The sequence below is a fragment of the Typopeltis vanoorti genome, chromosome 3 (assembly GCF_054136105.1).
Source record: "Typopeltis vanoorti isolate ZY-2024b chromosome 3, IOZ_Tvanoo_1.0, whole genome shotgun sequence".
In the NCBI taxonomy this organism is placed as follows: domain Eukaryota; kingdom Metazoa; phylum Arthropoda; class Arachnida; order Uropygi; family Thelyphonidae; genus Typopeltis; species Typopeltis vanoorti.
In genome coordinates, this window is record NC_143551.1 from 166,758,149 (window position 1) to 166,775,173 (window position 17,025).

At 35.6% G+C, this 17,025-nt stretch overlaps 1 protein-coding gene across 1 annotated transcript in view; it reads left to right on the forward strand.

Annotated features, from left to right (window-relative positions):
• The first annotated feature begins 253 nt into the window (after positions 1 to 253).
• The window catches only part of LOC150108730 (uncharacterized), a 181,422-nt gene continuing 164,650 nt past the window's right edge, over positions 254 to 17,025 (forward strand). The window contains exons 1-2 of the mRNA XM_090416184.1: positions 254 to 563; positions 3,981 to 4,075. Of these exons, the coding sequence (XP_090272310.1) occupies positions 377 to 563; positions 3,981 to 4,075 (282 nt within the window). The 5' untranslated portion in view covers positions 254 to 376. The remainder of the gene's footprint in view (positions 564 to 3,980; positions 4,076 to 17,025) is intronic.

A 17,025-nucleotide genomic window follows, 5' to 3' on the forward strand; every position in this document is an offset into this window, starting at 1 on the left:
GGGCCGTGTATAAAAGTGCCTTATGTTGTACTAGTACAGCACTAAACACGTCCCGCTCTGAATATGCTAATAAATTTTCAGTAGAATGATTAAGTTAAAAAATAAAGATTAATGACAAGATTATATGGGAAGTTAGCAGTGCACTGAAAATGTTAGGTCCTTCCGACATAGTACTTATTTTCCGATAGATGGAGCGTTGTTCGTTGTGTACATTATTCGTTCAGCGCGAGTTGCAGATCGTAGGTAACAAATCGTGAAAATTTGTGGCATGTGCTTAGTTGCGGTTTGGCACGTGCTAGATGAAACTATCCAACATTAAATAAATACCAGGAAATATATACATTTCTTTTTTTTTCGGAACTGAATTTTTGCTCAGATGACATCCCAGACTGCCCATAGAATAGAAGAAAAGTGGAGATCTGATGATATTCGGTTGCAGGAAGAAGTAGATTTTGCAGGATTGTTGCTCTCAGAAAGGGTTTTAGAAGGATTATCTCGAGCTGGATTTCTTACGCCTTCTCCAATTCAGCTGCATGCCATACCACTTGGAAGATGCGGATTAGGTAACTTGAGACATAAAATGGATAATGAAATCGATTGTGTGTGTGTTGTATTTGCTGCCTAAAACCAAAAGTAACTATTCGTTTTATGGTTTCATTATGCTTTAATTAATGTAAGCATGCTTATGCGTTATACTACCGATTGCACATTATTTAATATGAACACCCAAACGCACAGCAATACACCCAGAAAAATTTCTTGTGGACCCTAGCTGTAACGCATAACACAGAAAGAAGTGCCGCTTGTAGCGCATTGAGAACTACCTGATGGGTGCCCTTTCGTTTGGAGAGATTTGAATTGCATTATGGTGCAAAGAACGTTTATGAGGGTTTTCAGTTGGAGGTGAGTTAGCTAGTATGATAAGGAGATTGCAGTATTTTTCCTTCCACAAACTGGCTAGAGAATTCTTGCAATTAATAGATAAAATTATACTTAATTTTGTCTTTTGGGATTGTGGATGTATCTCCCGCAGTGAGTCTAGAGACTAAATGTAATAGTATTAATGAAGAAAAGGAAGTGGTTGACTTCACAAAATATCGTCTTCTGACCGTACCTCCATATTCTGTGCTGAGAACAATAGTTAATAGCAGTTATAAGTTGAAATGTGGTAGTCATACATGGGCAGGAGATTTATAGTATGTTTATGAATTCTCATAAATACTATAGTAAATAATTTTTAAGAGAATAAGAGACATACAAATTGTAAAAAAACTTATTTTTTATAAAAGAATAAGTACAGATTTCAATGAACACGTACCCTTCACAATGAATGTAGATAGTCTCAGTTGCTGGCAGTTTTTTAATGTTACAAACAAGGTCATGAGACCTATAGCACATCAGTACCATATGTAGGTGTGTGTGTGTGTGGTCAAAAAAGCAAGAAGGAACCTGTTGTTGTTTTTTTTAAAAAAACCAGCTGAGGGTTGTAGTCCTTAGGGAAAACTGTTCCACTGTGGCACTGTTCAAGAGCACAGAAGTAGGAGGTATGAAAGAGAACAAGAAGTTGGCTCAGTATGTTTGGAGCTGGACAATAAATGAGTGCTGTAGCTGCTCTTATGATTATGAATTGAGGGAAGTGAAGGAATGGAGTACTGTCTTGTTGAATTGGCTGACACCAAAGTCAGCAAGACAGTACCCATGAAAATGCATGTAGAAGAGGTACACATATTATGTCTATGAGATAGTGGCTGGACTGAGTCTGTAAGAGAAGATTACCAGTTAACCAAATTAGCCTGTTCTAAACAGCTTCAAGCATTTTTAGAGAGGTACATTTTTAGATGTGATAGTTCTTTGGAATTACAGTGGCCCAAGTACAGAACCCCCTGACACACTAGTTATCTACCTTCTCCTGGATTTAACTCCTCCATATACTAATCTATGATGTCTGCCTATCAGCTATACTTTTATGTATAGCACCAGCTTCATATCCATCCCATTTGCTCTAGTTTTTGTAACAGAGTTCCATGTGACATCCTATCAGAAGCATTTGCAAATTCCACCAGTATCATCACGTAACTCTTTATTTTAATTTCGAAATGAAGAAGGCCACACAGCAATACTATCACTTTCTTAACCCTTTGACTGCTGATTTTATATTCTACTGATATTGTCCCATGTGCTGAATTAATTTTGCAAAAAATATATATAAATAAAATCAATTAAAATTCTTATAAGTAAGAAGTCTGGACAGCATCATACATTCTTGATATACACTTGTTCACTCACAAAAATGGCAATAATAGTGTTTTATAAAATTTGCATAATCTGCAAGGGGTGTCCACTTGAGGGCACCATTTTTTTCCATGCTCGAGTTAACTCGACCTTAGCAATTAAAGAGTTAAAAAAAAGTCTATATAAATGACTAAGGCCTGATTTATCCTCTACAAAGCTGTGCTATTCCAGCGCACTCTTTTCTTCCCTCCCCCCCCATGGAGTATAATTTCCACATTCATCCACTCTCAAATTTTAACTTTGACCAACTTCTCCCATACTGTAACTGGTACTCTTGAGATACTTTATGAAATGGAACTGTTTTGTCCTCTTTCTGCTCTTGAGGGCCTTACCAGAGCTAAAACTAAACAGCCTCTCAGAGCCAGTTCCAATTTCCTTGCACATTCTTAGAACACACACAAACTGATAGCTTATCTGTTCCCATGGCTCGGATTATTTGTATCAAGATTGCACATTATCCTAAACACCTTCAATTTTACCTCTATTCTTACTTCTGTTCCTGTCACATCTATCAACATCTAAATCTTTAAATAACATAAGATTTCCCTTCTCTGGATTATTTTAAACTTTCAATCTCTCTCTCTCTTTCACACATTATACTATTCTCACATATGAGATTGTGTCCTTTAAGATCTTCCTAAAAATACTTGGCACAGATATGAACAGGAATGCATTTTCTGACAGTATAGTGAATATAGTGAATGCAGATACATTGAATGAGTTTAAAGTACAGTTTGATGAGCTTTGTACATGACTGTGTAGCCCCTGTAATCATTCTTTTGACTTCATGGAGGTCTTATATTAATAATTATTAATAATTCATAATGATTAATAATGATTAATTACTCATCTCATACCAGTTCACAATGCCGTGTTTCATGCAAATATAGAGTTTCTGCTACTTTTGTGTTCTACAAATATTTCCCAGATATTTCTAATAATACTAATTATAGTAATTATTATTTAATTATTTGTCTAAAATAATTACAAAAAAAGAGTATTGATTCAGTATGTAGTTCTCATATTAAATAATAATAACATGTGTACAAATCTGATCGCTTGGTTTTCATAGTGATGAGGATACATTAGAAAAGGTCCAGATAAGATCGACTAAGGTGATAAATGATCTTTGGAATGTGGGTTATGAAAACAGATTAAGTGCAATTTGGAAAGCCTGTGAACAGGAGGATAGAGGGGTATGATTTAGACATGTAAATTGGTAAGGAGTTGTTACAAGATTAATGTGGAAGAAATTTTCCATAGAATAGGATAGAACAAGAAGTCATCCCCTGGAAACTGTATAAGGAGGGTATGTGTGTGCGCAAGGGAATGGAATGTATTTTCTGACAGTGTGGTGAATGCAGATACATTGAATGAGTTTTAAGTACAGTTTGATGAGCTTTGTACGTGACTGTGTAATGAGGCTTTTGACTTCATGCAGGTCTAGTATTAATAATTATTATTAGTTTGAAAGCACTGACAGAAATTATTAAAATGTAATATAAGCCTTTGAGCCTTTTCTTGTGATATTTGAGCACATAAAGATATATGCTCAAATATCACAGATATTTAGTGCATATATCTTTATAGACTTTTTTAAAAAAATATATTGGCAATAATCATATATTTCTAATAATATAGAACTTGCTTATCTATGTTTTATATTTGTTTCTTTATTCTTGTTTCAGATTTAATAGTACAAGCCAAATCAGGAACTGGAAAGACATGTGTTTTTGCAGTAATAGCTTTAGAAAGTATTGTTCTTGAGTCTAGTGCAACTCAGGTAAATATTTTTCTCCTATATTTCATATTTAAATTTATTCATTACTTCACTGAAATTGGAAATATTTGCTTAAATTTTGAACAGATTGATTTTTGCTTTGTGTTTTACTACTTTTATTTCTTCTCTCCTCTATCTCCTATGAAAAATTTTATTTTTCTGCTAAAGAGGAGTAAATTAAAGGTAAATATACTAATTTTCCAGTTTTAACTTTTAACCAGCACTGCTATCAGGGTTGATCGTAGTACCCTAAAAATGTACTTTGGATACAAAGTACAGCCAACCCTCACTATAGAAACTCATAGGGAGCACAAGAATAGTTTGTTATAATAGTTTACTGTAGTGATTTTTTATTTTTAAACATAACATTGCACCTGTAAAGCTTTGGTCATGATTTTTTTGCCGTTTGTTATAATGCTGTTTGACATAGTGAGTTGATGCTAGAAGTTTCATTTAATCAAAGAGTAGACATTTACTTGCAAGTAACAAATATTGATTTTTGAAAGTACCTATAAGTACTCTTTTGCCATCATTTTTACATGCATATATGCACATATTTACCTTTTGAACCCGTGATTTCAGTCAGGATTTCTCCACGACCTCAGGTCATAAAGAGTTCAGCTATTCCTGTCTTGAGCCTTTCTTCTGCATTTTCTTCCAACTTTCTTGATCATTGGGTCTTCCAACCTTAAGGCCAGTCTTCCAGGTTTCCTTTTGGTTTTTCTTGGATACTAATTTGTTACTCTGACTGTCCATCTGTTGTCTCTCATTCTGATGAGATGATCTACTTTTGCTGTTGTAGATTGCTTTTATTACATCTTTGAGTCCAGACTTCTTCCTGATTTCTGTGTGTGTCTTATGTGGTCCATTTTATTTATGTTGCACATTCTTCTTTCTATTGTACATTGAGTTGTTATTAAGCTTTGTTCTTCTTTTAAAGTTGTGTTCCATGTTTCACTGCCATGAGTTAATGCTGGTAGGATGTGACTATTGAAAAGATGAGCTCTTATATCTATCTATGTTTTGGTTGGTAATTGTTGATTTTATTTTGCTGAAGGCCATCCCAGCAGCTCTTTTCCCCCCTTGCTATTTCATTTGATATGCCATTATTCATTTTTATAGACTGTCCAAGGTGGATGTAATCTTTAACTTTTTTGATGGTGTGGGATTCTAGAATGATTGTATAATCTTTACAGTATTCATTTTTCATCCATTTTGTTTTGTCTGGATGTATTTCCAGTCCAAATTTTTGGCAGTTTTTGGCTTAATGTCATTCAGCATTGATTCTAAGCGTTAGTGGGAGTGAGATATTAATACCACATCATCAGCGAATAATAGAATATTTAGCATTTCACCATGTGCATATTTATTTCTAATTAATCTTTCTTGTTGCATTATTTTCTTGAATAGTGCATTCATTCATTCATTCATCTTCAAGGCCCACCTTTCCTAACTGGGTTGTGGGGCAGCAGCTGCAAGAGGAACTTCCAATAGTCATGCTCCTCCGCTACCAAGCTCAGGTGTTCTGGTGGGACTCCCAAACGTGTCCTCCCACCCTCTGGCTTAGCAAAGCGGACCTGATAGGGGGAGCCTCTCTTGTGGCATTCTGACCAGGTGCCCATACCAACGTAACTGTGATCTCTCAACACGGAAAAGCAACGGTTGAGTATTGATGGTTTCCCGAATTGCAGAGCTTCTGACTCTGTCGAGTCTTGTCAGCCTTGCAACCCCTCGAAGGAACCTCATTTCAGCCGCTTGGATTCGTGTCTGCATTCTTTCGGTCATTACCCAACTCTCTTGACCATAAGTGAGGATGGGGACATAGACTGTATTGAAGACAGCCAGCTTTGCATTCTGGCTTAGCTCCTGCAATATTGCACTTGCTGAGCCAATCCGAGTATCTAGCTCTTCGTCCCACTTTCCATCACTCGTGAATATGGACCCAAGGTATTTAAACTTCTCCACCTTCCTCAGTGGGACTCCACTCACATGTAGAGTGCACTGGGATGGTTGTCTTGAGACCACAAATGTTTCAGTTTTGGCCACAGTGATCTTCATTCCGGCTTCTGCACAAACAGCTACAAACCTATCCAGAGTCTGCTGGAGGTCATCTGTGGAACAGCTAAGCAGAACTTGGTCATCTGTAAAAAGCAGAAATCCAGTGCCACATCTTCCAATTCTGACACATTCACTTCTTCGGCTGTGCCTATCAATCCAGTCCATAAATATTATGAAAAGGAGGGGTAACAGAACACACCCTTGGCGGAGGCCAACAGAGACTGTGAAAGGTTCAGACTTTGTGCTGTTTACTCAGACACAAAACTCTGAGCATTCATACAGGAACTTGATGGCAGCTAATAGTTGGCCATCCACTTCATACTCCTGTACTACTTGCCAAAGCTTATCCCGAGGAACCCAGTCATAGACCTTCTCCAAGTCCACAAAAAATGTAGACAGTTTTGGCATATTCCCAAGATTTCTCAAAGACTTGCCTTAAAGTGAAGATTTGGTCAGTTGTGCTTCTACCAGGATGAAAGCCACATTATTCTTCCTGGAACTTTGACTCAACTATGCTCCTGCACCTTCTTTCTAAGTACCTGGCATATACAGGGTGTTCGGGATAAATTTGACATATTTATAATTAATTATATTTTTCCGTAAGTTACATGTATTAACACACACTTCTCTTCATTTAAAAGTTTGGACCCTTCTTCATTCATATACAAGATGTCAGAAAGGATGGATAGCTGGAACCCACCTGAATCATGGAAGAGAATAACTTGTATCATGATGATTCGTGCCCGCCATCAAAATAAGGATATTACGACTGCTGCCCAATGCTCCCTGAATACAGTAAAAACAATCAGGCATGAACTAGAGACTTGCAATGGTGACTACGAGGATGTAGCAAGAAGAAAGATCCCTAGCAGACGATCTGATTGCGTTCGTACAGCAGAATTCCTCGCAAATCTGCAGGAACAGGTGTTGGAGAACCCTGGCATTGGAATTCGGGCTTTGTTCGTGGAGTTGCTAACTGTAGTCAAGCCCTGGATAACAAGGGTAGCCAATGGTAGGCCGTATGTATGGCAGCAGGATTCGGCCCCTTGCCACACCTCTGGGAAAAGTCAAAAATGGTTGTCTGAAAATTTCTATGACTTCACCAGTCCAAATGTTTGGCCTCCAAACTCCCCAGACCTTAACCCCATGGATTATTTTGTATGGGGCGCAGTTGAAAAAGACACCAATCGCACTTCCAGTAATACAAAAGCCCAGTTAATGGATAAAATTAAAACAGTTTTTGCGGCCCTTCCCAGGGAGACTGTAGCATCAGCTTGTTCGAGGTTCCGAAGCAGAATTGAAGCTGTGATCGATGCTAATGGTGGTTATTTTGAGTAAATCTTGTTGATAGTATTGTAATTAACTCTGCCTGTAATGTTTTTTTGTCAATTCATTAAATTTAATAGATACAAAGAAGATTTTCTTTTTCCTTACGAAACTGTCAAATTTATCCCGAACACCCTGTACTTTCCCAGGCAGGCTGAGCAGAGAGATGAATAGTGCATGGGACTGTATAATTGTGTTGAATAGTGTACACTTTTTTTTTTTTGACCAGTATTCACACTGATTCGTAGGTGAACCAGTATTTTGCTTTATTCACCAGGATACCTTCATATGCGTAGATATAATGTTTGCCTTCCTTCTGTGTGCACAGAGAAGGAAGGCAAACAGCAGATGGAATTCTAAATGTTGTAATCCTGTAATCCTAAAGAGTTCCCTCAGTAGGTGTGGTAATCAGATCATGATAGTGAAGATGGTCTAATAATAATAGCCTCCAAGATTTTGATGGTATAAGGCAGCCATATTTATTTAGTCTTAGGGAATGTTGTTGAATACTGAAAAAAAGCATCCAATAGATATAAGAAAGGTAATAAAAGTTATATGAGAAATTATAGACCTACAACTCTTCTCCCAGTCCTTTATAAGCTTTTTTACAAAAACTATAACTGCCAGAATCAATAACATCCGTGTGTAGAGGCTTAAGTGTTATGAGGACATCATATTGGAGGCTTAATGGATTGTATACAGCACTCAGAAAGGATTAAAACAGAATTTAATACTTCCTATATATTTCGTCTCAGTAAATGAGACATCTTCAGGGATTGCAAAAGAACTAATGTAACATCAAAAACAAATAACAGACAATACTAAGCCCAACCACATGGGTGACACTAAAGTCCTATCTAGGTGGAGCGCCCACTAAGGGCAGTTGTAGGAGGCCTGGAATGTAAAGTGGGACCTCTGATGTAGGGTATGGTTTCACCATACCCTACATCCGTGGCACATCAGAAAGAATAGCCAAGATTTTAAAAAAGTACAACCTACACACAGCATTTAAGCCCCACTGCAAACTTGCTACCCTTATCTGCTCTACAAAAGATCAGCTCCCTCCTCTCTCAGTGCCTGGAGCCTATAAAGTACCCTGTTCATGTAAACTGGCGTACTTTGGACAGACAGGCAGATCAGCCACTATCTGCCTGGAGGAACATAAGTCATACATCTGCAAACACACAACTATGGTCAGTCAGGCTTGTCTGACTGACCATAGTTGTGTGTCAGTCAGACAAGACAATTCGAACCCGCTCTCCAGCTAAAAGGCTGCGGGTTCGAATCTCGCCATAAGCATGGATGTTTGCTTGTGAAAATACTACTGGTAGTGGTCGGTGGTAGATGGTGTGTATAGGATGTAGATGGAGGTAGTTATGGCTAGTAGAGTGGTGGAAACAGAAAGTTGTAGAGTAGTTAACCTCCATCGATGTCTTAGGACTCCCTTGAGGTTAACGTAATAATAAATTTTAGCACCTTTGTAGCTCATTGGAGCTGTCATGTGTCTTACACAGTGCAAAATTGTCCAAAGAGAGAGTGTTATAAGTTCGATTCTAGTAGCGACTAGAGAAACTTTTACTAATCCTTTTTTCAACCGGTTCCTGAGTTAGTTGATCTCTGGCACGGGTAAGCTTTTTTTTTCTCCCGGAAATTCGGATTGTTTGGTCTGGTTGGCCGAGTAGTCAGTGTATTCACTCTACAGCCAAAAGGCCGCAGTTTCGAATCCTGCTGTGGGCATGTCTGTCAAAATACTAGTGATGATGATTGGTGGTAGATGGTGCTGGTGTAGATGATGATGCTATAGTTGGTGGATCAAGCAGTAGAGACAGAGTTGTAGCGTGCCCTCGATCAGTCATTGGACTCCCTGGAGGTGTTACGTAATATTAATAATAATAACTCATATATGAGAGAGAGGTTCAGCAGTAATAAATTTAAATGGAAAAGAAAATAGAAATAAAAAGGAGTCACGCAGGGCAGCTATCACACCAGCAATATTCCTTTTAATTTTTGTTAGTTTTTGTTCCATGTGCACGTGAAAAACATTGTGCATGAATTTCCAGTCTCAGACTCAATGTGTGTGGTAGCCTGTGCTCACAGTAGCAAAAGTCATAAGCCTCACTCTTAAATGATATTCCTCAAATTGGTGACAGCATCTTTGTTAAAAGATCTTGTACATTGCGTGGTAAATATATCTATAAGAGCAACCTAAATGCTTACTCCTTCAGCTGCTTAACTAAAACTGTAATGTGATATTTCTCATATTAACGTTGCCCTGTTTTTCACTTAATTTGGTCGGCAATGTGCAGCTACAAGTGCATGCTGCAAACACTTCTTGGTTTAGCCTGCCTGTGCATCATGAGCAGAGCACACATACTGCAAGGAAGGTTAATTGTTGAGATTGTGGCAAGTATAAAATAGTTAAAACAGTGGAGTGCAAGACTAAAATGAGTTTAAACTGAAATTGAGGATTTGGAGAGGCAAAGGCTGCTCCCTTGCAATTTCGCAGATGGATAGCATTAGATGAGTTGAAAAGCAAGACCAAATTGTGTCCATTGTGGAGTAGCTTATCAGACATATATAAATTTGAAAATACTTCTCAGTTTGGACTTCTCAGTTTTTGGTTTGACATATTTCTGTGAGCAAATGTTTTTGAACATGAACTATATTAAAAATTTGTACCTAATTGGATATTTGTTACGTTTTTTTTTTTTTTTCCAGTATCAATAAATATTTCAAAAAAGTATTTTTAATAAAACACTTTCCCATTCTATTCCATTTCTTAAAAAATCCCCTCCCCCAATCTTGAGCTGAGATGCAGCTCTTTGGATTTTTTTTTTAATTAGATGTAAAAAACTTCACTCAAAAAGGTTGATGATCCCTCATCTATCTATAACCAATAAATTTGTGAGCACTAAATTAATTCACTTAAATCCGTTTAGCTACAAAAATTCCATTACCATTTGCACAAGTTCAAGTGACTATTCTGTCTAGATAGTAGATACTCTAAACGAATATGCCTCTGCAAGTTGCTGACATTGACATCAGTTTGCTCATACCATGCAGGGTAAAAGCAACTAATTATAGAGTGTATTAAGTTGGAATGTTAGGATGATATTAGAGTGGAAACTTTGGAGAACTTACTAAATAAAATAAGTAACAAGTATGATTAATCATATAATTAATTTTTATAGTATATTCAAAAATTATTGACTGTAGATTAGAAATTCTGAAAGTAAAAATTTTGTGTGTGTGTGTGTGTGCAGTTACCAGGCATGTGCACTCCCATTTTGGCCAGTATGTACATGCACAACTTAGAGCAAACATTGCTCACCAAAATTATTTGCTATGGCTCTTTATTATGCTAAGAGAAAACTGAACTGGGAGAAAATTTGATTAAATACTGATGCAGATTACTTCAGTAATCTACATTTGCAGGTGATATCATACTTATAATATTATGATATAATATATATGATATCATACAATAGCACCAAAAGAATTTGAACACATAATTATTGAATTAAATGTAGCAAATTTGAAGATAAGCCTAAAATAAATATGGACAAATCAAAAATACTGTATAGTGAAAGTACTCCAGAACAAAAACAAATAGAAATAAATTAAAGACACTTTGAATAGTTCATCTAAATATCTAGGACAAATGATTACAAATTAACATAAACTTGATAATGAACTTTCAGCTAGAATAACAGGATGGAAAGTTTTTAACCATTATAGAAATATGTTTAAAGGTAATTTACTAAACTGCTTAAAATGAAAGATATTATTTTTATCTAACCGTATGTTAAAGATACCAAGCAATTTTAAACCTGGTTTTACTCCATTTTTTCCAAGTAAGCAAACAGACAAAATGTCAAGTTTGCGCTTGCAATTTATGCAAGACTAGCTGATCCCACAGGTAGTGCAAGACTAAGGCAACTCGTGGTAAAGGTGGAGCAAGAACTGATCACTAATCTTAATATTTACCCTTAATGCCAAAACACATCTCCAAGAAGGGGATGTATGATGTTTTGTATTAAAGGCAAGGGGCCACTACCCAGACCGGTTTCGACCTTTATTGAGGTCTCATCAGTGGGAGCCAGGCTAGAAATACCAAGATTTAGTAATGCAGAGCTTGTAAGTATTTTACCAAAACAAGTTACCATAAGGTGTTATAACCTTATTAAATAAAAATCTCAGGAGGAGATATAGATGTAGAAAGTATTTTTAACTTGGGTATAGTTATGTTAAAGATACCAAGCGATTTTAAACCTGGTTTTACTCCATTTTTTCCAAGTAAGCAAACAGACAAAATGTCAAGTTTGCACCTGCAATTTATGCAAGACTAGCTGATCCCACAGGTAGTGCAAAAAATGGAGTAAAACCAGGTTTAAAATTGCTTGGTATCTTTAACATAACTATACCCAAGTTAAAAATACTTTCTACATTTTTATCTAACCACTTTATTCCCAAAACTGTTCTTTTAATGTTTGTTGTTTTCAGTTTCTCTAGCTGGCTTCAGGTTTTACAACCAGTATGTTGTTACACCTGATATCTTAAGAATGTAGAATTCTCAGCTATCATGGTGTAACATGAAGAGAAATAAATTAAAAACCCTGCATAAAAGCTAATAGCTAATTTAAATGAATTATTTAAAAGAAAAGGAAATATTCTTGCATCCAATAAAATATAAAGGTGTTTGGTTGAACTAACTAACAAAAAGAAAGAATATATTAATGTTGTAATATGATATAAAAGAGAAAATTTAACTAAATAAGACAGAAAAGGATTATTCATAAAAGATGGTATGTGAGAGGCTATAGATTAAAATATTAAGTAAATTCATAGAAAAAATTTGAAAGGGGATTAAGTTAGAGGCTAGCACAAGAAAAACAACAGAAAATCGCTTAGGGCCGATTCCTGGATTGAGACATCGTTTGGCTTGCCGACCAAAGGACGTTTGGCAGAAAAACGCCACCCTAATTGGTCGGTGAAGTAAAATCAAGAAGAGGGCGGAGAAAAGAAGTTAAAAAAGGTGCCGTTAGGAGAGCAGGTATAAAAGGGTTGGAACCCCCCCCCCCCCCAGAGCTTTTTGGTTTTGGTTCTGTTCCCGAGGAGTTTTCTACGAGCTCCGTGGCATAGGTTTCACGCGGTTTTCCTGAGTGGAGATTGCGGTTATATCTCCATCGTCACAACATGGAAACAAAAGTGAGCGGGATTTCGATTCCGGATTTCCTATGTAAGAAGCGAAGAATGCCATAGAGTTAAAGAAAAGGAAACATATTCTTTGTGTTTCAACTTCAGTGACAACCACGAGAAAGGGAAAGCTATAAAGATATCGATATCCACGTCGCGAGTCGCACAGCCGTCATATAGATGATTCAAAGTGTGTCCTGAATTATGAAAGTTTAAGACCGTGTAAGCATAGTTCAACTCCAAAAGGAACATAGGAGTAGCAGATTATCGGAGAGGTTATACCAAGCTAGTTCAATCAGAAAAAGGTAAAGGCCCATATGGAAAATTCAAGAAAGAAAGGTACTGTAAAATATATCTAATGTTAACTAAAATTTGTCTGTAATAGGTATCATTATTCTAATACGGAACTGTTGAAGTGACCAAGGAAAATTTATACTAGGACTTTAGTATCTGACAGAATATAATGAAAGTAAGCTTGCTAATGAATATTATTAAGTAATTATGTGTCCTGAGAATTTTGTATGTCTATTGCAATGTATAGGAAAGTTGAAATGCCATAGTTGTGTGTTAGTGTAAAAAAAGGTTTAGTTAATCTACTTAAATTTGAATAGTTAAATAGTGTGAATTAATCTTGTTTGTCCATGTCAAATGAATTTACGTGTTGAATGTGTATGGCGGCATGATCGTAATACTAGTTATATGTTAATGCAGTAAATGGTTTAGTTAATCTACTTAAATTTGAATAGTTAAATAGTGTGAATTAATCTTATTTGTCCATGTCAAATGAATTTATGTGTTGAATTGTTATGGCGGCATGATCGTAATACCCATTATAGGATCATAGCCTAATTACTTGTAATAAGCTAATGTTAGTTTGTAAGTATTTAGTTTAGCATTAAATTGAGTAATCACAAAAATTGAATTGTACCATGTTAAGGAATTTAATAAACCTTTTGTCAAATGATAAAACAGTTGTCTGAAATTGCTGTCCAATGCACCACTTGAAAAATTACGAACCTCATCACGCAGGAAATTAATGTTAAGAAACGAGATAAAGTGTCACGACTGCAACATTGTTTCACTTTCAGACATATTTTAGTTCTTTCTCCTTGTTTTTGTATATAATATCTCAAACTAAATATCCCAAAAGGCGCAGTATAAATACAAATATTAGGGGTACTAAGGGGAGAAATAACTTAAGTATTTGTAAATTTTTTGGTGATATCTCGAGCATAGATAATAGTAGAACATAGATAAGCGGAAATTATTAGATAGAATAAAAATCATAAATTGGGACACAACAGTGTACTCCCAACAAGGACCTACAGTAGTGAAACCTGGAGCCAGCTAGAGAAACTGAAAACAACAAAAATTAAAAGAACAGTTTTGGGAATAAAGTGGTTAGATAAAAATAATAATAATAATTGGACAAGGAAGCAAACAAAGGTAATGGACATTGCAACAATAAAAGATAATAAATGGCACTGCGAAGGACATGGCAATGGATATGTCTGACAACAGACAGACAAAGAGAACAAAAGAATAGACACCAAGAACTGGTTATTGGATAATGGGTAGACCAGCAGTAAGATTGGACAATGTGATAATATTATGGACACTTATGGTGGATCAGCCAAAATGGAAGAAATATGAGAGGTGTTTGTTTAGCAGTGGACTGAAGAAAGCTATTGATAGTGGTGATAATGATAATCCAGGTCATTGGCATGGTGTCCACAACCCTCTCTTAGCAAACTGATGAGTGAACAGCTTTGTGGGGAATATGTAGAATAATGTGTAAGTTACATGGTTCTATCTCAATTTTTTTGTGGTGATTATCACAACTTTTCTGCACATCCTCATATGTATATTTAGCATCTGTTATTTTTGAAGTTCAAACATGGATTGAGTAAGTCCTTCCATAAAGATGAAAAAAATCACAGTAATCCCTCGATTAATGCGCTCTCAATTAGTGCTTCATTTTTTTCGCTGCCCAAATTCGATTAGTGTGCCTCTAAAATTCAGTTAGTTTGCCTATATACATCTTAAAAATAAATGTTATAGATTTTAAAAATTTTCGATCTATACATTTTTTTTATGGCTAACTATTTTAAAAAATCACTCACCAGGATGAAATAATTTAGTTACTGATTTGAAACATTTTACAGAGTTATTTTTTAATGGCATACTACGCTATTTCCATGTATGCTATGTTCCAAATTTACAGCCAAAATTTATGTTGTCTGCTTTACATAACATTTTACTGATCATATCTTGTGCAATTGTTTTCGTACTTTTTTTTTATTTTAAATTATTTTCCTAACCTTTAATCATGAGTAAAAGAATTAGTGATCTGATTGGAAGAAAAACTTGAAATAATAAAGAAAAATGAACAAGGTGAGTCCAGAGCAAAGATAGGACAAGAACACAAAAATGGGTGAATCAAGTGCTGAATACAAAGAGAAAGATAAGGCTGCTTGAAGTTCATCATGCATGCACTGAAAATCAAAGTATTATAATGATTGAATTAGAGAGACTTATTTTTACATGGATCGAAGATTGTAACCAAAAACGGATCCCGCTAAACACTGACCTTATTAAATCAAAAGCATTGTCTCTTTGTAACCTAGAAAGAAAGGGCTATCAATGATGGAAAAGAAGAATTCCATGTTAGTGCTGGGTGATTTGAGAGTTTCAAAAGGAGAAATAGCCTACATAATGTTCTAATCACAGGCGAAGCTGCAAGTGCAGATAAGGAGATATCCAGAGATTTTTAAGAAAATTGTATAAGAAGGAGACTATTGTGATCAACAAATATTTAATGTCGATGAAACCGGCCTTTTTTTGGAAGCGAATGGCTTCCAAGACTTTTTTAACCAAATCAAAAATCTCAGCCTGGTTATAAAGTCGCAAAGTCAAATGAAATTACTGCTAGCAATATGTGAGCCGTTAGGAAGCACATTCTTCCACATTGTGCATGATTTTAGAGGCTTTTCAAATGAATCTAAGTTAATTAAATCTCATTCTGAGAAGTCGAGTGATTCCGACCTGCTAAATTTAGATGCACAGCGGGAAGATCCTGAAGAATATGAAGAAAATTTAATCACTGACTAGTCCAAAGAGGTTTAACAGGAACAATTTGAAAATAGTTTTCATACAATCGAAGTTTTTAAGCAGCAATGCTTAGAGACTGACCCTGGTGAAAAGAGAACCAGTAAAATTTGCAGAAGAGGCAATAGGGCCATACCGTGAGTTGTACGAAAAAAAGAAACAGAATGCCAGCCAAACTACGTTAGCTCAATTCTTTGTTAAGAAGCAGAATAATAAATTTATATTCTGAATATGTTTTATTGTCTTTCAGCTTCATGGTTTTCCTTTAACTAGGCTCTCAGACATACCCTAATTCTTTTATAAAAAAAATTAAGGGTCAAAAAAGAAATCTGAGGAACGAATTATACATTTTCCTATAGGTTATTATATTCGATTAATGCATTTTAAAATGTTTTAAATGTGTTTTAAAGAACACATTAGGTGCATTAATCGAGGGATTGCTGTATATAAACATGCCTCACCTTTTTTACCTCTAAACTTTCATAAAGAATGATAGCAGAACCTATGAGTGTGACAGATATTTGAATCACTGATTAACCAATGAATTTAGAAATAATTACCTGCCTTTTTACATTTGCTTAGAGCAGAAAATAAATCTTGCCTGGTTTGCATAAATCTTATTGCCATTGCTGACTTAGTAACTTTGTGTTTACGGTGATTGTCTTAGTCCTTTCACAGTTTGATTTAATTTGATTGGAATTGCAACGGAATCAACCAAGTCTACAAAGGGCAGTCTTTTCTTATGTATATGAATTTTTAGATAGGCTCACAGGATTATGTACATACGTATGTGGATTTCTGTTTCATTTCATTAGATTGTGTGTATATTAGTTAATAGAGTGTTCATTCAGAGTGTTTTTATATAATATGTAACCTTCTAGGAAGTGAAGAGTTAACAGTATGGTCTATTCTCTCTCTCTCTCTCGCTCTGCAGGACTTGGTAGTGCATTCTGTTTAAGGAAGAAGAACTGTAGCTGTTGAAGTGTTCTGAAATGGTTGATGGACTCATTTTTAGCTATTTGTGGGAGAATGAATTTGGCTTTTTTTTTTTTTTTTTTTTTTTTTTTTAGCCAAATATGGTACGAAGTCAATTGAATAAATTCACATGGAATAAGAAAGAAATTAATCGGAACACTAAATTAGCTATATACAAGACAGCTATATACATTATCAGATCTTATATTTCTATCTTCTAAGGAACTTTTTACTGCATCAATCCACCTATATCTTGATCTTCCTCTGGGTCTTTTTTCCTGTAAACCTAG